This window comes from Zalophus californianus, chromosome 4 (assembly GCF_009762305.2).
Source record: "Zalophus californianus isolate mZalCal1 chromosome 4, mZalCal1.pri.v2, whole genome shotgun sequence".
In the NCBI taxonomy this organism is placed as follows: Eukaryota; Metazoa; Chordata; class Mammalia; order Carnivora; family Otariidae; genus Zalophus; species Zalophus californianus.
In genome coordinates, this window is record NC_045598.1 from 33,191,415 (window position 1) to 33,218,174 (window position 26,760).

General features: G+C 38.8%; 1 protein-coding gene across 1 annotated transcript in view; it reads left to right on the forward strand.

Annotated features, from left to right (window-relative positions):
• Positions 1–26,760, forward strand: part of CCDC30 (coiled-coil domain containing 30) — a 95,140-nt gene that overhangs the window by 7,614 nt on the left and 60,766 nt on the right. The window contains 5 exon segments of the mRNA XM_027581159.1: positions 10,490–10,588; positions 11,876–11,995; positions 13,327–13,464; positions 15,634–15,799; positions 18,610–18,613. Coding sequence (XP_027436960.1) covers positions 10,547–10,588; positions 11,876–11,995; positions 13,327–13,464; positions 15,634–15,799; positions 18,610–18,613 — 470 coding nt within the window. The 5' untranslated portion in view covers positions 10,490–10,546.

The window sequence follows — 26,760 nt, forward strand, 5'->3', positions numbered from 1 at the left end:
GTAAGGTATGGTTTAACCTTGATGCTTATGGTAAAATGTGAGAGCAAAAAGATAAATTGAATTAACTGTTAGTAGAAAGGAACAACACTTGTTGTTCTAATACATTGTTATTATTTTTGCTTTATAATAATACATTGTTATTATTTTTGCTTTAGCCTATTACCTTTTAAAGGGAAAACAAGTCTTTCACATTTAACCAAATACTGACCATTACTTTGCATAGATCCAAGTTTCTATCTGGTACCATACTTCTTTAGCCTAAAGTCAACATTTCTTCTAGTGTAACTCTACTAGTGATAAACTTTCTGGTTTTGTTTGTCTGCAAAAGTCTTTGTTTTATTTTTATTTTTTTCCAAAAAAAAAAAAACAAACCTTTTTACTGTGGTAAAATACACATAACAGAAAATTTATTATGTTAACTATTTCTTTTTAAGATTTCTTTATTTATTTTAGAGAGAGAGAATGCAAGCAGGGGGAGGGGCATAGGGAGAGGGAGAGAAGCAGACTCTGCACTCAGTGCAGAGTCCAAGGTGGGGCTCAGTCTCACAACCCGAAGATCATGACCTGAGCTGAAATCAAGAGTCAGATGCTCGGGCGCCTGGGTGGGTCAGTTGGTTAAGCGACTGTCTTCGGCTCAGGTCATGAACCTGGGGTCCCGGGATCGAGTCCCGCATCGGGCTCCCTGCTCAGCAGGGAGTCTGCTTCTCCCTCTGACCCTTCCCCCTCTCATGTGCTCTCTCTCTCTCATTCTTTCTCTCAAATAAATAAATAAAATCTTAAAAAAAAAAAGTCAGATGCTCAACCCACTGAGCCACCCAGGTGCCCCTCATGTTAACTATTTTTAAGTGTACAGTTTAGTGATAGTAAGCACGTTCACACTGTTGTGCCGCCATTACTGACATCCACCTCCAGAACTCCCTTCATCTTGTAATACTGAAACTATATTCATTAAGCAGTAACTCCCCTTTCTGCCCTTCTCTCCCCCAGCCCATGACAACCACCATTGTATTTTCTGTCTCTATGATTTTGGCTACTCTTGCTACCTCATAAAAGGGGAATCATACACTGGTTGTCCTTTTGTGACTCACATTTCAATTAGTATAATGCCTTCAGGTTTCATCCATGTTGCAGCATAGGTCAGAATTTCTTTCCTGTTTAAGGCTGAATAATATTCCATTGTATATTCCACCTTCTGTTTATCTATTCATCCCTCAAGGGATACTTGGGTTGCATCAGCCTTTTGGTTGTTGTGGATAACACTGCTATTTACACGAGTGTGCAAATATCTGTTCAAGTCCCTGCTTTCAGTTCTTTTGGGTATATACCTAGATGTGGAACTGCTGGATCATATGGTAATTCTCTTTCATTTTATTGAAGAACCACCTTACCATTTTCCATAATGACTGCACCATTTTACATTCTCACTGATAGTACACAAGGGTTCCAGTTTCTCTATATCATCTTCAACACTTGTTATTTTCTATGTTTTTGGTGCTAGCTATCCTAATAGATGCAGGGTGGTTTCTCATTGTGGTTTGAGTTGCATTTACCTAAGAATGATGTTAAACATCTTTTCATGTACTTATTGACCTTCCATATGTTGTCACTGGAGAAATATCTATTCAAGTCCTTTGCCTATTTTTTTTAAGATTTTTTATTTATTTGTTAGAGAGAGAAAGAGACAGTGAGCACAAGCGGAGGGAGAAGCAGGCTCCCCGTTGAGCAAGTAGCCCAATGTGGGACTTGATCCCAGGACCCTGGAATCATGACCTGAACCGAAGGCAGACACTTAACGGACTGAGCCACCGAGGCATCCCTTCTTTGCCTATTTTTAAACCAGGTTGTTATTATGTTGTTGAGTTTTAGTAGCTCTTTACATATTCTGATTATATGAATCCCTTATCAGATATATAACTTGCAAATCTTTTTCCATTCCGTAAGTTTCCTTTCACTATATTGATGCACAAAAAATTCTAAATTTCATGAAGTCCAGTTTGTCCATTTTTTGTTTTATTGCCTGGCTTTTGATATCATATTCAAGAAATCGTTGCCAAATCCAATGTTGTAAAGCTTTTCCCATGTTTTCTTCTATGAGTTTTACAGTTTTAGGTCTTGCATTTAAATCTTTGAGACATTTTGAGTTAATCTTTATATATGCTGTTAAGGTACAACTTCATTCTTTTGCATATGGATATCCAGTTATTCCAGATTCATTTGTTGAAAAGACTGGCTTTTCCCATTGAATGGTCTTGGCACACTTGTCAAAAATCATTTGACCATATACATGAAGGTTTATTTTTGGGTTCTGTATTCCTTTTTTTTTTTTTTTTAAGATTCCATCCATTTATTTGAGAGAGAGAGAATGAGAGATAGAGAGCACGAGAGGGAAGAGGGTCAGAGGGAGAAGCAGACTCCCTGCTGAGCAGGGAGCCTGATGTGGGACTCGATCCCGGGACTCCGGGATCATGACCTGAGCCGAAGGCAGTCGCCCAACCAACTGAGCCACCCAGGCGCCCTGGGCTCTGCATTCTATTCCATTGGTCTATACGTCTGTGTTTCTGCCTGTACCACACTGTTTTGACTACTCTGGCTTTGTAGTAAATTTTAAAATCAGGAAGTATGAGTCATGAAGCTTTGTTCTTTTCCAAGATAGTTTTAGCTATTCAGCATCCCTTGAGATTCCATAGGAGTTTTAGGATGGATTTTTCTATTTCTGCAAAAAATGTTATTGGGATTTTGATAGGGATTGCATTGAATCTGTAGATCACGTTGGGTAGTACTGACATCTTAACAATGTTAAGTCTTCCAATTCCTGACCATGGAATATGTTTCTGTTTGTTTCCTTTAATTTTTTTCAGCAATGTTTTGTAGTTTTCATTGTACAAGTCTTTCACCTCTTTGGTTAGGTTAATTCCTAACATTTTATTCTTTTTGATGCTACTATAAATGGAAATGTTTTTGTAATTTCCTTTTCAGATTGCTTGTTGTTAGTGTGTAGAAGTGTGACTGAGTTTTGTGTGTTGATTTTGTATCTTGTTACTTGGCAAATTCATTTATTATGTCTAACTGTAGAATCTTTAAGATTTTCTACATATAAGATAATTCATCTGCAAATAGAGATAATTTTACTTCTTCTGTCTAATTTGGATGTCTTTTTTTTTCTTGCTTAATTGCTCTGACTAGAATTTCCAATACTATGTTGAATAGAAGTGGTGAAAGCTTTGTTCCTGATCTTATAGGAAAAGCTTTCAATCCTTGACCATTGAATATGATGCTCACTGTGGGTTTCTTACAAGTCTCTTATTATGTTGAGGTAGTTTTCTTCTATTCCTGGTTTATTTCATGTATTTTTAATCATGAAAGGGCATTGGATTCTGTCAAATGCATTTTCTGCATCATTGAGATGATCATGTCAATGTTCCCTCATACTTTTAATGTGGTGTATTACATTGATCAATTTCTGTATGTTGAACCATACTTAAATTTCAGGAATAAATTTCATCTAGTCATGGTGTATAACCCTTCTAATATAGTGTTAAATTCATTTTGATAATATTTTGTTGAGAATTTTTACATCGATGCTCATAAAGAATACTGGTCCGTGTTTTTTTCTTCCTTTTTGTATCTTTGTCTGACTTTCATGTCAGGGTCAGCTGGCCTCGTATGATGAGTTAGAAAGTGTTTCTTCCCTTTCAAGTTTTGGGAAAAGTTTGAGAAGCATTGTTGTTCATTCTTTTTTGAATGTTTGGTAGTGAAGCCATCAGGCCTGGGCTTTTCTTTGTACCTGAGCTTTTTGATTATTGAGTCAGTATCCTACTAGTTATAGGTCTATTCAAATTTTCTCTTTCTTTACGATTCAGTCTTTGTTGTTGTTGTTGTTTTAAGATTTTATTTATTTATTTGCCAGAGAGAGAGAGAGAGCACAAGCAGGGGGATCACCAGGCAGAGGGAGAAGCAGGCTCCCCACTGAGCAGGGAGCACAATATGGGACTCGATCCCAGGACTCTGGGATGATCACCTGAGCCGAAGGCAAACGCTTAACTGACTGAGCCACGGAGGTATCCCTGATCTTCGTTGGTTTTGTGTTTCTAGGAATTTGTCCATTTCATATAGGTTATCCAGTTTATTGGTGTACAGTTGTTCAAAGTACTTTCTTCTAGGCTTTTTTATGTGTAAAATACATAGGAATGTACTTTCAACTTTTATGTTAGTAATTTGAGTCTTCTCTTTTTTTCTTAGTCATTCTAGCTAAAGGTTTGTCAATTTTGTTGATCTTTTCAAAGAACCAGTTTCTGGTTTCACTGATTTTCTATATTGTTTTTCTATATTTTATCTGTGCTCTAACTCTTATTATTTCTTTCTGCTGTGTTTGGATTTAGTTTGCTGTTCTTTTTATACTTCTTTAAATTAAAAAGTTAGGTTGTTGATTTCAGATCTTTCTCATCCTTTTTTTTTTATAAAGATTTTATTTATTTATTTGACAGAGAGAGAGAAGTGCAAGCAGGCAGAGGGGCAGGCAGAGGGAGAGGGAGAAGCAGGCTCTCCGCTTAGCAGGGAGCCCAATGTGGGGACTCGATCCCAAGACCCTGGGATCGTGACCTGAGCCAAAGGCAGACGCTTAACTGAGCTTAACCTGAGCCACCCAGGCACCCCAGATCTTTCTCTTTCTTTAATGTAAGCATTTATAGCTATAAATTTCCCCCTTAGCACATCTTTCATTACATCCCGTAAGTTTTGATATGTTGTAGTTTCATGTTTCATTTTCATTCGTCTCTAGTTATTTCCTGATTCTCTTGTGATTTGTTCTTTGATCCATTTGTTGTTTAAGAGTATGTTGTTTAATTCCCACATATATATGAAATTTTCAGTTTTCCTTGTGTTATTAATATCTTTCTCCATCCAACTGTGGTTGGAGAAGATACTTTGTATGATATCTGTCTTTTAAAATCTACTAAGACTTAGTCTGTGGCCTGAAATGTGGTCTATCCTGGAGAATGTCCTGTGTGCACTTGGGAAGAGTGAGTATTTTGTTGTCATTGAGTAGAGTGTCCTATATATATCTGTTAGATATTGTTGCTTTATTGTGTTGTTCAAGTCCTCTATTTCCTTACTTATCCTATATCTGACTGTTTTATCCATTATTAAAAGTGGGGTATTGAAGTCTCCAACTCTTATTGTAGAAATGTCTATGTCTTCTTTCAATTTAGCCAAATTTTGCCTTATATATTTTGGTTGGTGATTGGGTACTGTTATATCTTATCACTGTATCAAACCTTTTATTAACTTATAATGCCCTTCTTTGTCTCTTGTAATATTTCTTGATTTAAAGTCTATTTTGTCTGATATTAGTTTAACTAGCCCCGCCTTCTTTTGATTACTATTTGCATCCTTTTGCTTGCACCCTCTTTGCATCTTTGGATCTAAAGTGAATCTCCTGTGGACGGTATAAGGTTAGATCATGTTGTGTTTTTATCCATGATGCCAATGTGTGTCTTTTGGTCAGCGAGATTAAGTACCTTACATTTAAGGTAATTATTAAAGTAGGTCTTCTGTCATTTCGTCATTTTTCCTATGTGCCTTATAGCTTTTTGTCTCCCTCATTTCCTGCTTAAGTGTCTGTGTTGCGTGTAGTTGATATTTTTGGTAATAAAACATTTCAATTCCTTTTCATTCCCTTTTGAGTATATTCTATAACTATTTTCTTTGCAGTTATCATAGGGATTACATTTACCATCCTAAATAATACTTCACCTTGAATTTGTGCCAGCTCAACTTTAATAATATGCAAAAACTCTGCTCATTTACAGCTCTGTTCTCACAAATTGACATCTTTATATATTGTGTATCCAAAAACATCTTTATATATTGTGTATCCAAAACATGACTTAATACATTACATCTTTATATATTGTGAATCCAAAAACATGAATTAATAATTGCTTTTTAAAATGTATTGTCTCTTAAACTACACAGAAACCAAATTATGGAATTAGAATGAAAGTTCCAATAATACTAGGTTTTAGGCTAATAATGATTTTTAAAGCAATATATCAATCTCTTAAGTCATGTAGAGAACCAAAATTGGAGTTTTAAACCACTGTCACTATAACACTAGATTTTATCATTGCCCATGTATTTCTGTTTATCTCTTCATATGGCTTTGAGTTACTGTCTGGTATCTTTTCATTTCAACCTGCAGAACTCCTTTTAGGATTTCTCACAGGGTGGGTCTAGTAGTGACAATCTCCCTCAGTTTTTGTTTATCTATGGATGTTTTAATTTCATCCTCACTCCTGAAAGGACAGTTTTGCTGGATATAGAATTCTTGGCGGACGGTTTTTTTCTTTTAGCATTTTGAATATATCAGCCCACTGCCTTCTGGCCTCCAAAGTTTCTGATGAGAAATCTGCTCATAATCTTACTGAGGATCTCTTGTAAGTGACAAGTCACTTCTCTCTTGCTGCATTCAAGCTTATCTCTTTATCTTTGGCTTTCAGTGGCCAGATTATAATGTGTGGTGTGGGTCTCTTTGATTTCATTCTTGCAGTTCAGTGAGCTTCTTGGATGTTTATATTCATATCTTTAAACAAATGATCATTTTCTTTTGTCTTTGATGGCGACCATGACTGTGGTCCATTCCTTGTTCTGTCACCCATATATCCACCGGGAGGAGGCTGATCTGGGATGCAGGCACCAAGACAAACCTAGAATTGCAGGAGAGTTATTGGGGGTGGTGCCTGAGACGGATCAAGGAAAGGACAGCCGTGGGCTAGCAAAGCCTTTAGATCATGATGCAGGTCTGATATCTGTTAAAGAAGGAGAAGAAAGGAAGATTGGATAGGAAGAGCCTCAGACTGTGGTATAGTTCTGAGGAGTCTCATTCAGACCAACAGGGCTTTGGCACAATGCTAACCTGTGAAGGAATCCCACATTAACCAGAAATGGCCAGGACTTAACATCCCCACCATGCTCAGTCGTTCATTGGAGGCTGCCTGGGAAGAGTGTGCCAAGTTCTTTCCTGAAGGGAGAGATACTTACCAGTGGTGCACTGCCATGTGGCCCTCTGTATCACAGAATTCTTAACAGTAGAAAAGATCCTTGTAGAGTAACTGGCTAATCCACCTCCCTCTATGATAGATGTCATCTATGACATTCTGAATAAATGAGTATATGTCATATTTTAAAACATGTTTAGAAAAGATCATACATATCCCTCTCATGTTTAATTTTAAATACCAGAAGTTTTTTCTTTGTCTAATCTCAAACCTCTAGGCTGTGGTATAAACCAGTTTTCTTGATCTTGTCATCAAGATGTGCAATATGTGTGGATTTCTAAAATAATACTAAATAAACTTTTGCCATCAAAGTTCTCTCTTGATCTTCTGTGAAGAAAAAGATTCAAGCTTTCTTGATCGAGTTTAGCAGCCAGGCAATGGTGATATCGCTAAGTATTAACTAAAGGATCATTCTCAGCTGTGGAATTGAGTGAACTGAGTGCTGTAATCAATAGGTTAGGAGTTTCAGATCTTGATCCAGGGCCATGCTCCCTTTGGCATGGATCTTCAACTTTTATGTGAGTGTGTGGGTGCCTCATGCGATCATTCCTGGTCTCTTACTACTTTACTTTCTGTTCTCTGCAAAAAGGAAGTAAGGCGATGGAAACTAAGATTTCAGTGCCTACACAATGTTGAAAGGACTCTGCTGTGGGTTTGATATAACTCATTTAATGTTAACGTAACATTCTGGGAGATAATTGTCATTCACCCTGCTGCATAGGCGAGGAAATCAAGATCACAAATTCATAAATGTGAAGATTTCAAATTTCAACTGACTGCAAAACCCATGTTTTTGCCACTGTGATTTTCAAACTGTGTTTCAAGGATCCTTGATGTTCCACAGATGCAGAGCTCTAGGTCTTCTGCCTCCACATCAACCAGAGAAGCCTCCATTTCTGGGCACCCTGTAGACAGTTTCCCCATAAGAATTCTTTTGAAAATAAATGGGAGGGGATGACTTTAAATGGACAAATAATTTAGAAAACCAATCCCTTAAATTGTGCAGGCTCCTCAAGATAATGACCTGTATTCATTACCCATTTCTATATGCAGACAGATTTACCATTAATTAGATCATCTTAATGCTGCTAACATGCATATTCTCAGAGAAAATGCTTAAAAGGAAGAAATGCTAGGTATCTGATAGGAATGATAATAGCCGGGGCGCCTGGGTGGCACAGTCGGTTCAGCATCTGCCTTCGGCTCAGGTCATGATCCCAGAGTCCTAAGATGGAGTCCCACATAGGGCTCTCTGCTCAACTCCCTCTGCCTGCCACTCCCCCTGCTTGTACTCTCTCTCTCTCTGTCAAATAAATAAGTAAAGGTGAATTAAAAAAAGGAATGATTATAGCCACTATATGTTGAGCATCTCTCATGTGCCATGATCTGTTTACATAAATCTCAAGTAATCCCTGTAACAGCCCTCCCCAAGGTAAGTAAGGATATTCCCATTTCATAGTTGAGAGAACTTAAAGGGACTGGAACAAAGTGAGAGGCAGAGCTAGGAGTTATTCCAGGCTTGTCTGGACTTAGAACTGCTTATGTACATCATATCAACTCTTTTTATGTTTAATTAGGGAACGTGTAGTACATCATTAGTTTTTGATGTAGTGTTCAACGATTCATTAGTTGCATATAACGCCCAGTACTCATCACCACACATCATGTCAGCTCTTACGAGGATTTATGGGGGGGGGTTATATAGGAAATTAATTATACCTCATGGGGGTTACCACATGCTCCACACTGAGCACATAAATCGTGTCCACCTGGAGGTGATGACTGGGCATGTTGCATCCATCCTCCTCAGTGCCCGCACCTGCCGCCCTCTGGCCTGTGTCTGTGAGAGGGCCCAGCATCGTGCAGGCACATAGTGGGGGTGGCAGTGGCACTTGTCATCCTGTGCCTGGGAGGCACAGTTTGCTTCAGAGCATGAGATGATCCCCACCTTTGGGATAGTAGAACACTGAAAGTGGAAAATTCTGAGCTGTTACACCTTTCTCCAGAGTCGTTGGTGATTACCCCATGCCAATGAGGCAATTCCCTAGCGAGTCTAGTAGTGCTTCCCTTTGCTTACTGCTGCCTGACAGGTGAGGTTGAATCAGCTATCCAGAGCTCTCTCTATCCCACCACTCATTCCTTATACTATCCGCTGCCCCTCTGCCCCTCTGCTGTTTTTCTGTGTTAAACTTTGTTCACCATGAAGTACACAAAGGACATACTTGCCTAAATGCATCACCATTTTTAGTATGCCGCAAATTATGTTAAATTTCATATATATATTCTTTTGAAAAGCTATCTTTTAAAAGTCATAGCATTAAAATACATGACATTCTTATATGAAGAAACACAAAGGAAAACACAAAATGAGGGGAGTTTTCACATTTAAGAGTTGAAATGTTTCTCACACTTTGCACTGAGGCATCTCAGGTGGTATAAGGGTGGAGCCAAGGACATTCTTGCCTTGATGCTGAATGCATCAGCATGTCATGTGTGGACATGCAGAAACATTCATCAGGGTAAAACAGGGGCTGGTGAAGGGGAGAAGCTGCTCTGAGGAAAAATTATACCCTTTCCTATATCCTTGTCCAGTGCTGCTAGGAAGTCGACCTGATTCTTAACCAGGTCTTTTTTCTATACCCCAGACAGGAGGATTTGTAAAAGTTTCACTGGGGCGGGGGGGTGGTTTCAGCATCCATTTTTCCAGTTGCCTGTCCCATTCTTTCCAATCCATCTCTTCCTATTTTATGAATATTAAACACAAGAAAGGTAAATTATTAGGTAAATAAATTACTAAACTAATAAATTAATTTTTGAAAAACTTGTTGGTTAATTTAGTACATATCTGGCAGTAAATTGTGAATCCAGAAGGACAAGCAAAGCCCCAGAATACTTTTCTCCAAAATGTAATTAGGTAAAACTTTTTGGTGGATCAAACTTTTCCTCTTCAGCTCATGTAAATGAATGTTTTTGTCTCTGAACTAAACTAAAAACTTAATTGAAGTTTCTGTTGAAACCTAATTCTGAATAAAAGTAATATCAGTGTTGGTTTCTTCTATTTCTAAATTACATCTAAATACTCAGAAGCTTCTTTTGCATATGGTTTTGTTACTGGGCCAATCTATAATAAAATGTTACTTTTCAAAAGTGAAAAAAAAGGTACATTACCAGCTTAAATCAGGACAATGAGGATCCTGTGTATTTTTCTAATACTTGGTTCCTTTGGTTCAGCTGCCAAACAGCAGTGAGGGCTCAAACACTTAATAAAGCAACTCTCCAAAGGATCCAAGACCAGACAAGAGGTGAAACTGATTGGTATGGAAAGTTTTCAAGGTGTAGCTTCAGGGAAGGACACTTAAGAACTATAGTTTTCAGTATTTTTAAGAATAACATGTGTATGTATGTATTTTAACTGATGATTTATTTGGATTAAGATTTCCCTCTTAGAGCCCGAGTTATCAGTAATATAGGAAAACACCAGAGAAACCTGTATGAAAAGTCAAGAGACAGTGCAAGTACAAGATTTGAATGAGGTAAGAAATAAAAAGGTAATTTTCAGTGATAGCTGCTAATACAGGTGAGGCAGACTCCATAAGGATGCTTAAGAATAGCTGAATATAGGCAAAGGGAGAAAATACACCCCCAGGAGTGGTAAATCTATATCCTGTGATTGTGATCAGTGGTTACAGAAAGTCTTCCCAGGAGTAGTCAGGAAGGAGCCCACTGAAAATGTATTTTGGATAAACTAATGTGTTGAAATTGTAAGGATGGTTTAAAGGTATTGCCTTACAACTGAGTAAATGTGAAAATTCAGAACCCAATAACATAAACTGCCATTTACAGAGCATTTGCCCATATGTGCATAGGCATCATTATCCCTATTTTTCTGTTGACGAAACTGAGCCTAAGTTAAGTAACGGGCTCAGTTTTCCACTGTTGGTAAATAGAACAAAACTGGTAAGACTTTTTTCCCACAAATCATTCTTGGTTTTCCCAAGTTGGAGAATAGAGACCTATCAATTTCATGCTGCTCCCTGGTAGGCTGATACAAACAAACAGTTAGCTCACCGGACAGGTGTGCTCTGACCATCAAGAAGGGTCTGCAGCTTGATGACAGTATTACAAGAATTGGCTCAGTTCTCAGTCTATAGCCACCAAATTGCATTTTGACCTCAATTTAATTTCCTAATAGGTTTTTGTAACAAGAGAAAATATACTTTGGCAAATCCGAATAGAGTAGATATTAAAAGTAAGGACTTACTTTTGAATCCCAGTGCTCTGTGATCTTGGGAAAAATATCTAATATATCTGAGACTCACCTTCTCTGTAAAAAAAAAAAATATATATATATATATATATATATATATATATATATAGTAGTTCCAATTTCGTAGGGGTCCTGGGAAAACAAAATGAGATAATGCAAGTAAATCATGTATAATGATGTCTGACACATGGCAAGCACTAACTAGTAGCTGCTCTCATTATTGCAATTATTATTATCAATTAATCTGGAATGATTTTAACAAGACTTTATATTTGGTAGGTGCTTAACAAAATACATTCAAAATCTCACTTCATTCCTACTCTGATGGTTATAATGTATCTAGAACAAGTATCAGCTCCATTTTACAGTTGAGAAATAGGCTCAGAGAGAAAAATGTCTCTTACGAGCTATGGTACTATGAATTACTTTTCCCAGCTTCATATCTCCCCTAGATGACTAGATAATTGAGTTAGATGGGAAATTATTATTATCAGAATTTATAAGAAACATGATTAAAGTATATAGAATTAATTATGTAAAATGCTTTTTGCAGATTTTGAAAATGAGCCAAGAAAAAATTGAAATCTTTGAAAGTGAGTCATCAGAAGGAAGGAGAAGGCAATTGACATCCGATTTTAATATTATACAGAAGGCTTTGAAGGTTGAAAGTGAGGTATTTTGCCACTCAGGATGTTATTTCCCTCTTTTTGCATTCCTACTTTAGGGATTTCATGTTACCATTTAGTTTGACTTTAAAATAAATCGTAGCTATAGAATATGTGTTTCTGTTAGTAATAATGGGGTGAGTGTCCTTTCCACAAGCTGAGTTCCAGCACCAGCCAAAGAGGGGCCTTTAAGTAGCAGGTATTTGATTATTATGGTGGTCATAGAGTCATGGACTTGTCTCTCCTTTTAACTGCTTGTCCTACCATCTTGGAAAGGTCTATCAGGAGACAACCAGCCTATATTTGGAAGCGAGACCTGGAAGTGAGTCCATGGAAGTCTAGATCACCAATTTAGAGGATGGTGACTCGTAATCAGTTTGCAGGGTGGGTGACAGCCAGTGCATTGCCCCAAATCCCATCCTGATGACCTACAGGAATTTTTAATGCAATGAGGTAGGAAACTGATACCCCTTGCCCTCTTCCTGTGGTTTTGGGTGGGCACTCTCTATTTTCTCTCCTTTTTGCCCAACGCCTTCCTCATCAACACTCTCTTCCCCTTCTGATTTCAAGGTTTTGGGAAAATACCAAGTAACTCCTCTCCTAAAGTAAATTTCATATCACCTGTTCCCTTCATAGGGCACCACAGATTCTCAGGTCCTAGTCGTCCACCAACAAACTGTATGTTCCATGTCATCAGTGTAGAAATTTGATAAGAATCTACATATAACTGAAGTGTTTGCTCTCACGGATATAGAGCTTCTGAAAAATCAGAGGCTTAGAGGAAACCCTAGTTGATTAAGTCACTGAATATACATTATTAAGTAAGGCAGCATAATTTGTAGTTAAGAACACAGAGTTTGAAGTTGGTCAGACAGTTGAATCTCAGCTTTACCACTTCCTAGCTATGTGAATTTAGGCAGGCCACTTATACTCTCTGAGCCTGTTTCAGTAACCCAACTGCATGGGGTTGTCACAAAATTAAAGGCATGGCTGTTCTGTAAAAGGTAACTTTAAAAAAAGGTACGTGTTAAAACAGGTAATATAACTAATGCAGGAGTTGCTGAAGAATTTACCTCTCTAGAAGCCTTGCTGAAAGTAGGAATGACTCTAGAAGTCCAGTGAATGATAGAAACCAAAATGCTCAGTTTAATTAATTGATTTAAGTAAACTTTAATTACTAAGAAAGTAGTTCTTCCAGAAGAATAAGTTGGAATATTTAAAACACAAAAAATTTGTGAGAGTCATTTCAAAGATTCCTCTTTAGAACTAAGTATTATATATTTTATGCGGAAAGTCTTATTTTATTTATTATTATTAAATATCTCTATTTCTTAATCAGGGATTGCAAAAACCAAAGTCAGAACGTAGATGCCTTTATAACGAAATTCAAAGTCTTCCAGGGGCATCAAAAAACAGAGACTGTTTTTTAATAGCATATAACCTGCTACAAAGAGAGAATTCTGAATTAGAAACAAAGGTGAGACTGAATTAATTATTTGAATGTTCAGTGTTTGACTTTATCTTTTATTAGGATAAGATAAAAGGAAATTAATTTTCAGGAAGAGATGACTTGGAAATTGGGGTTTCTTTTATCAGTATAGAATAAATTGCCATATAGTGTAGGTTATAAGCCAAGCTGCATCTCAGAATAGACTTCAACCAGTACTTCACTCTTAGGATTACTCTGTGAATTTTTTACTTTAAATCAGTTTCCCAACAGCTTAATTTTTGGAGCACATATTATAATGTAAAAGGTTTACTTAAAAATAGAACTACCAAATGATCCAGCAATTCCGCTATCTGGGTATATACCCAAAACAATTGAAAACAGGGTCTTGAAGAGATAATTTGCACACCCATTTTCATAACAGCATTATTCACAATAGCTAAAATGTGGAAGTAATCCAAGTGTTCATTGATGGATGAATAGATAAGCAAATTGTGGTATGTACACACAATGGAAAGTTATTCAACCTTAAAAGAGGGAAATCCTGCAATATGCTACAACATGGTTGAATCTTGAGGACATTATACTAAATGAAATAAGCCAATCACAAAAACACAATACTGCATGATTCCAATTATGTGAGGTACTTAGAGTAGTCAAAATCATAAAGACAAAAAGTGTAATGGTAGTTTCAGGGGCTGGGGGAGAGGTCGAGTTAATTATTAAACAATATAACAGGTATAGAGTGTGTTTTATAAGATGAAAAGAGTTCTGGAGATAGATGATGGTAATGGTCGCACAACAATGTGAATGTATTTAATACCACTGAACGGCACACTTAAGTGTATAAGGTTAAGATGGTAAATTTTATGTTATGTGTATTTTACCACCACACCCAGAATTCAAAACAAACAAAAGTTTACTTAAATGTCTTCATCCTTAAACCTTCAAATCAAAGCATTTTTTTTCAGTTATACTGAAAATTAGGTTCATACTCAGAATTAGGAAAATGTTTAAATATCCTGACCCCAATGTGTTTCCCAAGTTTAAAAATGGCTGCCAGACTAGGGTTAGATGGAGAGGTTGCCTGCAGGGTGATTCCTGGAGTCCCACTTACCATTAACTACTCCTGGCTGAAAATTCTCTTCCTCAGTTACTCTTGGTCTTGATTAAAATGGTAGGAAGGAGTGAAGGCTTGAACACACAATTAAAATATATTGGGTTGTATTTCCATACCACATGTGAAATGGAGGACTAAGTCCAGGCCTCATTTATCCTCTCTGAAGTTGTTATCCTGAAAGCAAGGTGCAAGTTGTTGAGGGATTGGGACATAGATCAAATAGTGTGTGACCTAGGGAGGGGAAGGTCCAGAACATGGGTTTGCTACCTGCAAAGGTGGATACATGGGGCACATCCTATAACTAAGCTTTATTTGTGGGACTTTGTCAGCAAAGTGAATTATCATCACACTGTACAATTAAAGGATCTTGTCTTATGAAATATCACTGGACAGCACAACACAGAAGATGAACTGAGGCAACAGGAATATAATGTAAAAATGAGAGATCCAGATCACTATCCTGGTAATCTGGCTCTCCCTTGTTCTCTCTTTTAAAAAACATTTTATTTTGAAATAATTTCAGACTTACAGAAAAGTTGCAAAAATAATACAAAGAATTTCCATGTACCTTCACCCCTTCAGTATTAGTATGGTACCACATTTGCTTTATCACTCTCCCTCTCTCTCCCTTTCTCCAAAAATACCCTTCTTTAAAAATCACGGATTTAGGGGCGCCTGAGTGGCTCAGTTGGTTGGGCGACTGCCTTCGGCTCGGGTCATGATCCTGGAGTCCCTGGATCGAGTCCCGCATCGGACTCCCTGCTCGGCGGGGAGTCTGCTTCTCCCTCGGACCCTCCCCCGTCTCATGCTCTCTCTCTATCTCATTCTCTCTCTCAAATAAATAAATAAAATCTTTAAAAAAAAAAATCACGGATTTATGCATCCTTATGCCTATGGTAAATGGATTAGATTACATAACGACCCCAAAGTGTTAAGTTAAATTAGAAGAAGACTTCAAATAGGATGTCAATTTATATTAATTGTCAATAATTATTTAAGCATTTAATGGACTCAGTGTACTTTCTCATAATTATATATTAGAGTATACAAAATAGGTTATTTGTCTTCTCACTTTACAGGTCTTGAAGGTTTCACAAGAATTTGAACAATTAAATCATTTTATTGTAGGGAGAAAAACTGCACCTGCTAATTTAATTACAAGTGAAAATATCTGTAAAGATCTTGTGTCTAAACTACCAATTTTGGAAGTAGAGATTCAAAGCCCAAAGGAAGAGAGGAACTCTGGTAAATTGAGAAAGTCCCATATCACATTAATTATTTGGGGGGTACAATTACTGTATTTGGCTTGATCATTGTAAGAATTTGACATTCATTTCCAAATGATGTGAGTGGAAAAATTAATTATAAGCAAGCATTCCCCCAAGGAGTTTGTCTTTTGATATATTATTACATTTTTAAACCTTTTCTTGCTTTTTAAAATAAATTTGTGCTTTTTGTGGAAAATTTGGAAAGCATGGAAAAATAAAAGGAATGATAATAACCCATAGTTTCAGTAGGGAAATTTGTTAATGTCCTAACTTAGACTATATTCTGCCAAGAGGATTTTTGCTGTTTTTATTTAACATTGTATCTGATAATCATTTTGATAACCTTTTCTTTCTTCCTTCCTTCCTTTCTTCCTTCCTTTCTTGTTAATCTTGCCCTCAAACTCTTGTATTTCTGCTTTTTCAACAGAAGTATCTTTCACAGCTTTTGAGACTTTTGGCTAATGCATTACTCTGCTTTGGCACAAAAACTAATAGATGCAATCAAATTTTGTCTGGGCAAAATCCTAGAACTAGATCATCAGAAGAAACAATAGATGGCAATTTTGATATGTATACTATATACTGAGGGGTACATCATCAGTGAACTAGGAAAATATGGTCTAGGTGCAGCCAAAGTTCTATCTTTGTAAACATCTTAACGTAGAAGGAGGGTTTTTGTTTTTTGGGATTTTTGCTAGTTTTGGACTGCTGAATTTTATGCTTTCCTAAAAGTTGCTTTTAACTTTAGAGTGTGCTCTGAGTTCAAGATTCACAATCATGAAACCTAGTTGCAGAAGTGAGAAAAGCATATTAGAGACATGGTGGGGAACAGGCATGATAGTGGTCACAAGAGCAAAGAGCCGAGAAGGTCGGTCACAGCATATAGGTTTGCTATAGGGGAAAAAGGAAGTCTAGTTCTTGAGCATTAGAATGGTGTACTACCAGGTTTTTAAGGGAGATTGTTCTAGTATCTCTAGAAGAGATAAATTGAAGAAGAAAAACAGACCTATTAATCCAGATATGAGCCACAGATGAAGAGATAGTGGCCTTGATTGAGTAGGTGGCAATGGAGTTGAAGTGGCCACTCTGAACATTCTTCAGAGAAGATGTTGACGTTAATTATCAAAGCTGACAAAAATCCACCCAGCTGACTTGGGATCATTGGTAGGGATACTTGCCATAGGGAGCAAGGCTGTGGCCTTTATTCCATTGGAGGTGGGGAACCTTGCCATGATAAAGATCCTGGACTTCTCTCTAAAGAGCTCCTTGCTGCCACCTGTTTCCATTACATGGTCCAAATTACTTCCCATCACTGGGACTGTGAGAAGTCTACGTATCTGCCCTATGCTTCCCTTATCACCTCTTTTTGGAATGTTTCCTCGCTTTGTATCTCCTGTGCCCCACTTCACAGCCTCCATTTATCTCAGATCCATTACACAATCACATTTGACGGTAAAATTTGTATCTACCATGTGCCAGGTACTGTAGGGAGATACTGAGGATACAAAATAAGATATAGCTCCTACCTTCATGGTCCATATAGCCTGTCGGGGGAAGATAGACAATTAAACAAAGCAGTATTGGATACTATGGGAGCACAAAGGAGGTGCCCTGGTCCAGGCTAAGAAACCAGAAAATATTCTTAAAGGAAGTAACAGACTGAGTCCTGAAGTATAGATAACCCAAGGCCAAGCAAAAAGGTGAGAGAGTAATTTTCAGGGGGAATATGACATGTGCAAGAGAAGGCAAGATTTGTTTGAGGAACTCAGTGACCTCGGTGGAGCTAAAGCACAGAGCATGAAGAGAAGAAATGGGGAAGGAGACGATGAGAGTGAGGAAGTAGGCAGGGACCTGATCACGAGGGAACATGAGTACCCGCATGGGGAAGTTTGGACAATAGGAAACTACCGCAGGGTTTAGTAACATGGAAGAGACCAAAATAGATTTCGCCTGTTCACTTGGCCTGCTGTGTGGATAATAGATTGTTAGTATAGGAATGAAGGTAGTGAGACTAGTTTGGAGGCTGTTGCTATAATCTGGTGAGAGAGGAGAGTGTTGGTGAGGATAGAGAAAAGTGGATGGAAATGGATCAACAGGACTTAGGGACTAATGAGTATAGGAAGTGAGGAAGAAGGTATGGTAGGTGGGGACTTGGGTATTAGCAGAGGTTAAGGAAGACTTTCAAGTTTCTGGTTTGATGGTGTTATCCATTGAATTAGGGAACAGAGTTTTGAGGGAAGCGGGAAAGGAGTGCAACTTTTGATACGTTGACTTTGAAGTGTCTTTAAAACAGCCATGCCAAGAGCAAAGCCTGGGCTGGAGGTAAATTTGAGAATCATCAATAAGTAGATGGTAGCAGAAGTCCTGTGATGGATAAGATGGTCCTGTAAGTTGCTTGATGAAGGTACCCAAAGGCAGAAATGTAAGGGAAGCCTCTTTATAAGAGACAAAAGGAATTAACCCCAAAGTTAACGTAGACAAAACAGCCAGAGAAGTAGAAGAAAAGTCAAGAGAGTGTGTGTTACAGAAGCCAGATTAGAGAGTGTTTCAAGAAGAAAGAAATAGTAAATAGTGTTATGTACTGCCAAGAAAATAAAGAACAAAAGGTGACTACTTAATTCAGGATTAAGAATGTGGTTGAAGACTTTAGTAAGAGTTGTTCCACTGAAGGGCAAAAAACAAATGGCTTCCTAGATCACATCTCATGGGATGGTAAATGGGAGTGAACTGAGGAGTGAGTGGAATTTGAGGAAGTAAAAATGGTGAGTGTGGATGCCTTCCAAAAAGTTTGGTTGTAAAGGAAAGAAGGGAATATGGAGCTGAGGTAAGAGGAAATGTGTTGTGTTTAACGACTGAGCCACCCAAGTGCCCCAAAATGTGTTGTGCTTAAATGCTGAGAAAGAGTCCCCAAATGGACAGGTTTAGGATTCCAAATACCAGAGGGGGACTAGCCTTAAGAGATGGGCCACCTGGTCCATTATAACAGGAGGAAGAAAGGGAGAATGGACAGAGATCCAAGTTGAGTTTTTAACCTGAGAGGAAATCAAAGAGCTTGTTTGATAGTTTGTGTCCTCTGTGAAGTAGGAAAGAAAGAGAGTAATAGAAATGTCAGAGTGAAAAAAGTTTGAAATAATAACTGTGGCAATTGGAAAGGAAAGCTTACTAGGGAGGCCAGGTAGTGTTGAGGGCCCAGTTAAGGCCTTTGTATGGCATTTGTCTTTGAGAATATGTGGTATGGGGGGCAACATTTAGTTTAGGCATGAGAAGACAGTTGGATTTGTCCAGGGCTAAGGTTTTGCCACATGAATGCAGTGGAAGGACAATGGGGGGAAGAAAGCTGAACATTTTATTTAGACAGTGATTAAAATAATGAACACTAGGCTTGGGGTATCTGGGTGGCTCAGCTCAGATCTTGCTCTCAGAGTCATGAGTTTAAGCCCCTGCACTGGGCTCCATGCTGGGCATGGAGCCTACTTAAATAATAATAATAATAATAATAATAATAACAACAACAACAACAAAAACAAACACTGGACTCTACATTGGATAAAGAAGCAAGTAAAGGGAGCTGATAGAAAAAGAGACAAGGAATTGAAGGTATTTATGTAAAAATTATGTAAAAAGGAAAAGCTGAAATCTGGATATCTAATTTTAGTTATTTCAGAAATGAAGTGTTTGCTGCTGATACAAGCCATGGTGTGGTTATTCAAATAGTTGGCAAAGAGGGAGACATGAGGAGATAACTGGAGATAAGGAGACTGAGGAAGTGAGATGCCAAGGCATTGGTGGGTGATCTGTATGGTCCTTGGAATCTTCCAGGATGTTGGCAGGACTTGGGGTGAAGAAGATGCCAGAAAGCCATGAGCAAACATCTTCCACTGAAAAGAAGTAGAAAGTGTTAGAGCACACCTAGCATGGTCCCGTGCACATAGAAGCTGCTCCATAAGCCAAGTTGATGGGTTCTTGTAGTACATCTCTTCTAGATTTTAGCTCCTTTAAGGTAATGGACTATGTCTTGTTTTTCTGTTGTGTATGGTGCTTTTCTTATAGAGTAACGAATCTTACAACAGGAGGGACCTGCAAATCTTCTTCTAGTGGTTTTCACACTTCAGCATTCCAAGACTCTAGGAGCTCTGTGGGCGGGGGGGGGAGGGGGCGGCTCAGAAACTGCCTTTGGAGATGAGGAAAGATTGATGAGTGGGACTGGGAGCCCTCCACTCACATTTCAGCTGGAGAAGACCCACTTCATCTGTTTTATATGTGGAATTCTGTATAAGATTTTACTTCAAGAAAGGGGCCACAGCTAAAATGTTTGAAAACCACTGCTATTTAGCTAGTCTTCTCCTATCACAGAAGAGGTCTCTGAGACCAAGAGAACTGAAATGCCTATTCCAGTTACAGTCACACACTTAGCAAGTTATCAGCGAGACTGCAGGAAGTCCCAAGTCTCCTAACTCTGAGTCAGAGGTTACCACTTTTTCTACTTTGGAGAGGACATAGTCACAAATATCTCAAGGGCTAGAAGGTGCTGGGACACTTGGGTTCTATGTAGTTGCTATGAAAGTGAGCTTTATGGTATTAAAAACTGCTCAGGACTCAGTCTTTGTATATGCATAACATGGGGTGGGATGGGGGAATGAAGTCCAATCTGTCTTGTTCTGGACTCTCTCCAGTGTCTAGAACAATGCCTTTAAAAATATTGGAATGAATAGAGATTTCCTCCTACCCCCACTGTGTACTTGCAGTAGAACCCAAAGTTGGACTTCCAATGGCAGCCCTAAGCTTACAGAGCCCAGCTGGTCTCAGCCTGGGTTTGCTTTGTTAGGAAGCTTGGGCCCGAGAGCAGTTGGTAGCTTCCCTTGACCTTAATGCCTTAATGAGCTGTATTTTTTTCTAACACACTCTCATTCACCATCTCCTTGCATTCTTACTACCTTTATCAGGAAGTATGTGGTAAGTGTTCAAGTTGACTTATGTTTCCAGTTCAACTTGACAGTGAATTTATATCCATTTTACAGGCTACTGATAAATTTTTCCTCTTCCTCTGAACTATTTCTTCCCTAGTCCAATCCATTCAGTGAATAGCCCCTCCATTCAGACAGTTGATCAAACCAAAACCTAAGGAGTCATTGTTGTTTCCTCCCCATATCTAAACTATCAACAAATTCTGTCAGTTCCACCATGAAAATATAGAATATTTAATCTGTTTATTTCTACTATATCTCCACTGCTACTACCCTACTCCATGACACTGGTATCACTCACTTAGACTATCACAATATCTTCTTAACTAACCTCCCTGCTTCCATACGTCTTTACCAATCCATTCTCCATAGAGCAGCCAAAGTAGTCTTTTTCTTTAATATTTTATTTATTTATTTGAGAGAGAGAGAGAGAATGAGAGCACAAGAGGGGGTAGGGTCAGAGGGAGAAGCAGATTCTTCGCCAAGCAGGGAGCCTGAGGCAGGACTCGATCCTGGGACTCCGGGATCACGACCTGAGCCGAAGGCAGACACTTAACCAACTGAGCCACCCAGGTGCCCCAAAGTTTGCCTTTTGTTTCTAAATTACACATTTTCTCTTATATCTTTTGAAAGGATAAAGCCTGTTCTTTTTGGAGGGCATTTATTTAATGGAAATTGCCCTCATGTATCAAGAGCACTTTAAATTCCCATATTCCAAGATATTGCTAATTCTCCTTAATCAACTAACAAATTCATGTGAATGCTGTTAATTTATTCAGACCATTAATGAAGATGTAAAATGGCATCAGCCCCAGGATTGTGCCCTAGAGAGCGCTTGCTCATCGTTCCCTCCAAGTCAGAGAAGACTTACCGACTGCCTAAATATGGCTTTATAGGCACATCTCATAGGCCCACCTGAGAGGAAGACCATTTAAACTTTATCTTTAAACTATGGAAATATAACGAAGGCTACTTCTCTTCTTCCGTGTCAGCATGGCCACTATGCAATTATAGAAGGAAATTACATTAGGTCTGGCTAAGTTTACTCTTTATAAAGTCATTTATCCTTCTAAATGTATCAAGCACCTGCACAGATGTTAAGCCCAAATGACCAGTTCATATTTGCCATTTTTTTAAAGAAAGCTTTTTATTTTTAGGTACTTGTAGATTCACAATGCATACAGTTATAAGAAATAATAGAGAGGTCCCATGAACCCTTTAATCAGTTTCTCCCATTGGTAACATCTTATAAAATTATAGTATAATATCATAACCTGGATATTGACATTGATACAGTCAAGGTACAGAACATTTCCATCACCACAGAGATCCTTCCTGTTGTTCTTTTATAGACCCTCCCTCCCAACATTCCTCCCCCCTCACCTACTTCTTAACTCTAGGCCCTAGTCTAGTTCAAATTAGTCTATTCTCCATTTCTGTAAGTTTTTCATTTCAAGAGTGTTATATAAATAGAACCATACAATATGTAGCCTTTTGGGCCTGGCCTTTTTTCACTCAACATAATTCTCTGGAGATTCATCTAGATTTCTGTATCAACAATTGGATCCTTTTAACTGTTGTGTAGTATTCCACAGTATGGCTGTTCCACAGTTTAACTGTTCATCCATGGAAAGACATCCAGTTTATTTCTAGTTTGGGCTGTTTTGAATAAAGCTGCTATAAATATTCAAGTTTTTGTATGAATGTAATTGTTCATTTCTCTGGGATAAATCCCCAGGAGTGCAATTTCTGGCTCATATGGTAACCATATGTTTAGGGGTTTTTTGTTGTTTTTTAAGACATTGCTAAACTGTTTTCCCCCAGTGGCTATATCATTTTACATTCCCACTAGCAATATAGGAGTGATCCAGTTTCTCTGCATCTTCTCTAGCATTTGGTATTGTCACTTGTAAATTTTAGCCATTCTGATAGGTGTATAGTGGTATCTCGTTATAGTTTTCATTTGCATTTTCCTGAAGGCTAATGATGTTGAGTGTCTTTTTGTGTGCTTATTTTCATCTGTCTGTCCTCTTTAGTGAAATCTCCCTTTGTGTCTTTGCCTATTTTCTAACAGGTTTGTTTTCTCATTGTTAAGTTTTGAGAGTTCTTTATGAATTCTAATATTAGTCCTTTGTCAGATATGTGATTTGCAAATATTTTTTCCCAGTCCATTGCTTGTTGTTCACTCTTTTACCAGGATTTTCTCAGCATGAAGTTTTTCATTTTGATGATGTATCAGTCTTTCCTTTTATGGATCATACTTTTGGTGTTAAGTCTCAGAACTCTGCTAGTCTTGAAGACTCTCCTGTGTTTTATGTATATTTTTACAATTTAAGTCCATTTTGCATTTGAGTTTTTATTTTCTTCCAAAATTTCCATTTGGTTCTTCCTTATATCTTCTATTTCTGTGCCAAGATTTTCATGTGTTTCAATTGTGTTCATAAGTGCTCATCAAAGCATTTTTATAACGGCTGATTAAAAATCTTTGTCAGATAATTCTGACATGTTGGTTTTATCATCTATTTTTACCTTTTTTCATTTTCCTGGGTTTTGGTATGAGGAGTAATTTTAGATTAAAACCTGAATATTTGGGGTATTATGAGACTCTAGGTCTTATTTAAGCCTTCAGTTTAACTGGCTTCTTCCGATACCACTCTGGCAGGGGGAGTAGGAGGGTACAATCTCATTACTACCCCAGGTGGGGGGTACAAGTCAAGCTTCCCCACTCAAACTCCATGGACACCCAAGGAAAGGGGGACTCCTCATTACTGCTGGTGAGGGTGGGAGGCCTCTGCTTATACTTCTCTGGCTGTGAGAGGGAGGAGTGCCTTATTACTGGTATCCACTGGGTCTCCATGATACCACATGGAGGTGGGTAAGTGTGGTCTTGTTAGTGAAAGTCCTTACTCTCCACTAGGCCTCCTCTGACACTACCCCAGTGGAAAGGGAGAAAGGTGTCTCCTCACTGCCAGGTGGGGGTGAAAGTCCGGACTCCCTGTGTCTATTACTGCCTGGCAGGGATGAAAGTCCCTGCTCCCTGTTGGCTTGTGACACCCCCCCGTGGGGGTGCTTCATTATAGCCTGGCGGAAGTGGGAGTATAGGCTCCCAAGCTGACCTTGGCTGACATGGGTGAGGGTGGGGCCAGTTTTTTTTCTGTGGTGTTTGGCCGCTGGAATAAAGCTGTTAAAACCCAGGAAGTTCACAGTCATGTCACTCCTCAGGTCCTGAGTACCCTAGTTGGTCTGCCTTCTCTGTATCTTTCAGAGTCTTCTTCTTTTTTTTTTTTTTAAGATTTTATTATTATTATTATTTATTTGACAGAGAGAGAGACAGTGAGAGAGGGAACACAAGCAGGGGGAGGGGGGAGTGGGAGAGGGAGAAGCAGACTCCCCGCTGAGCAGGGAGCCCGATGCGGGGCTTGATCCCAGGACCCTGGGATCATGACCTGAGCCAAAGGCAGACGCTTAATGACTGAGCCATCCAGGCGCCCCTCAGAGTCTTCTTATGTTTGTTTTATATATAATGCCTGGGCTTTTAGTTGTACTTGGTGGGAGAAACAGGGAAAAGTAGGTTGACTCCATTTTCCTGGAAGCAGAAGTCGGTTTTTCCATTTTAAAAATTATGAGGTATATGTTTGTATTTTCCCCAGTCTTCAAGTGTATCTGGCTTCCACTGGGAGTAGGAAAAGGAAAAGAGTTTATGGAGGATAGAAAAAATCATTGTTATTTTATCAGAAATTTATTTTTAAAACATTTTAGTCTTTCATATTGTTTTATATAGTTTGAGTATATTCTTTTTTTAATTCTTTTTTTAAAATTTTATTTGAGAGAGAGAGAGCAGGTGAGAGAGCACAAGCAGGGGGAGCAGCAGAGGGAGAGGGAAAAGCAGGCTCCCCACTGAGCAGGGAGGCCAATGCAGGGCTCAATCCCAGGACCCTCGGATCCTGACCTGAGCTGAAGGCAGACACTTAAACCGACCGAGCTACACAGGTGCCCTGAGCATATTATCTTTAAAAACCTGCTGAGGGCGCCTGGGTGGCTCAGATGGTTAAGCGTCTGCCTTCGGCTCAGGTCATGATCCCAGGGTCCTGGGATCGAGTCCCGCATCGGGCTCCCTGCTCCTTGGGAGCCTGCTTCTCTCTCTCTTTCTCTCTCTCTGTCTGTAATGAATAAATAAATAAAATCTTAAAAAAAAAAAAAACCTGCTGAGTTGGGGCGCCTGGGTGGCTCAGCTGGTTAAGCATCAGACTCTTGATTTCAGCCCAGGTCATGATCTCAGGGTCATTGCATCAAGCCCTGTGTTGGGCTCTGCACTGGGCATGGAGCCTGCTTAAGATTCTCTCTCTCTCCCTCTGCCCCACCCCTCCCCTCCCTCTTGCACTCTCTCTCTCTCAAAAACAAAAACAAAAAAAAGAACCTGCTGAGTTCAAAATAAAATAAAATATTTAATTTTTTTGTGCAGTGCTAAAGGAAATATAAATATAATTTTTCCCCTGTTATTTTCCAGTTTTTCCTATATATACATTTCCCATGGTATTATGTATGTTTATTCACATATACATATATATATTGTTCTACCATTTTATTTTAATAAGTATTTTTCATGTTGATGAATTGTCTTTATACCACTTTCAAGTTGATTTATCTTTAATTCTCTTAGCCATTTCTGTGTCTCCATTTATTTATTTATTTATTTTTAAAGATTTTATTTATTTATTTATTAGAGAGTGAGACAGAGAGAAACAGCATGAGAGGGGAGAGGGTCAGAGGGAGAAGCAGTTTCCCCGCCGAGCCGGGAGCCAGATGCGGGACTCGATTCCAGGACTCCGGGATCACGACCTGAGCCAAAGGCAGTCGCTTAACCAACTGAGTCACCCAGGCGCCCCTGTGTCTCCATTTAATCACTGCTTTAAATAGTATGCTTAGGAGCATTATTATACATTCAGCTCTTTTCTTCTTATGAATTATTCTGTTGCAGTAAATTCATTGGTATTCAATTATTCAGTCAAAGGATCTGAACATTTTTATGGCTCTTGATCTGAATTGCCAAATTGCCTTCTTGAAGAATTTGAGCACCAGCTATAATTTGTGAAGCATGCTATCTAGGCTCTGAGGTAGCTGAAATAAATTTAAAATGAATGAATAAAAATAAACTCGGCATGTTTGTATCATCCACACTGTCTGACCGTTGAAAGTACATTCCTTCCCATTGGCTTCTGCGGCTCACAGTCTCTTGGTTTTCCTCCTCCCTCTCTGGCTTCTCAACCTCCCCTCCTGGCTCTCATTCCTCTTGCTTGTTCCTTACAGGTCTTCAGGCGTCTGTCTACAATGGTCCTCCTTCTCTCACTTTCTCCCTTCTCCTTGGCTCCTGTTACCCGATCCCAAGGCTGCTGCTCACATTCTTCTGTATCTGTATGTTCTCCAGAGGCATCTCTCCAATCTATATTCACATTCCCCCTTCTTGGTCTACCATCCACGGCCTATTTGCCCCAGTCAGAAATCCAGGTGTCATCCATTATTCCTTTTTTTCCCCTCTCCTGTCACATCCAATTCATGACAAATTTTATCAATATTGTCTTCTAAATATCTCTAGAATTCACTGCTTGTTTCCATCCCCACCATCCTGTTCTAGTCATCATTGTTTATCACATGGACCACTAACAATCTCTGGTTTCCCACCACGTGGCACCCAAATGATCTTTCTAAAGGACATTCTTTTGCCTCTAGGCTTTACCCATTTTATTTATTAGGTCATCCTGGAACACCTTTATTTTTTTCTGTTCCCACCTATACCAGCACCTTCATCCAACATACACACACACATACAAGTATGCGCACACCTGGGGGCGCCTGGGTGGCTCAGTCCTTAAGCATCTGCCTTCAGCTCAGGTCATAATCCCAGGGTCCTGGGATCGAGCCCCACATTGGGCTGGCTCCCTGTTCTGTTGAAAGTCTGCTTCTCCCTCTCCCACTC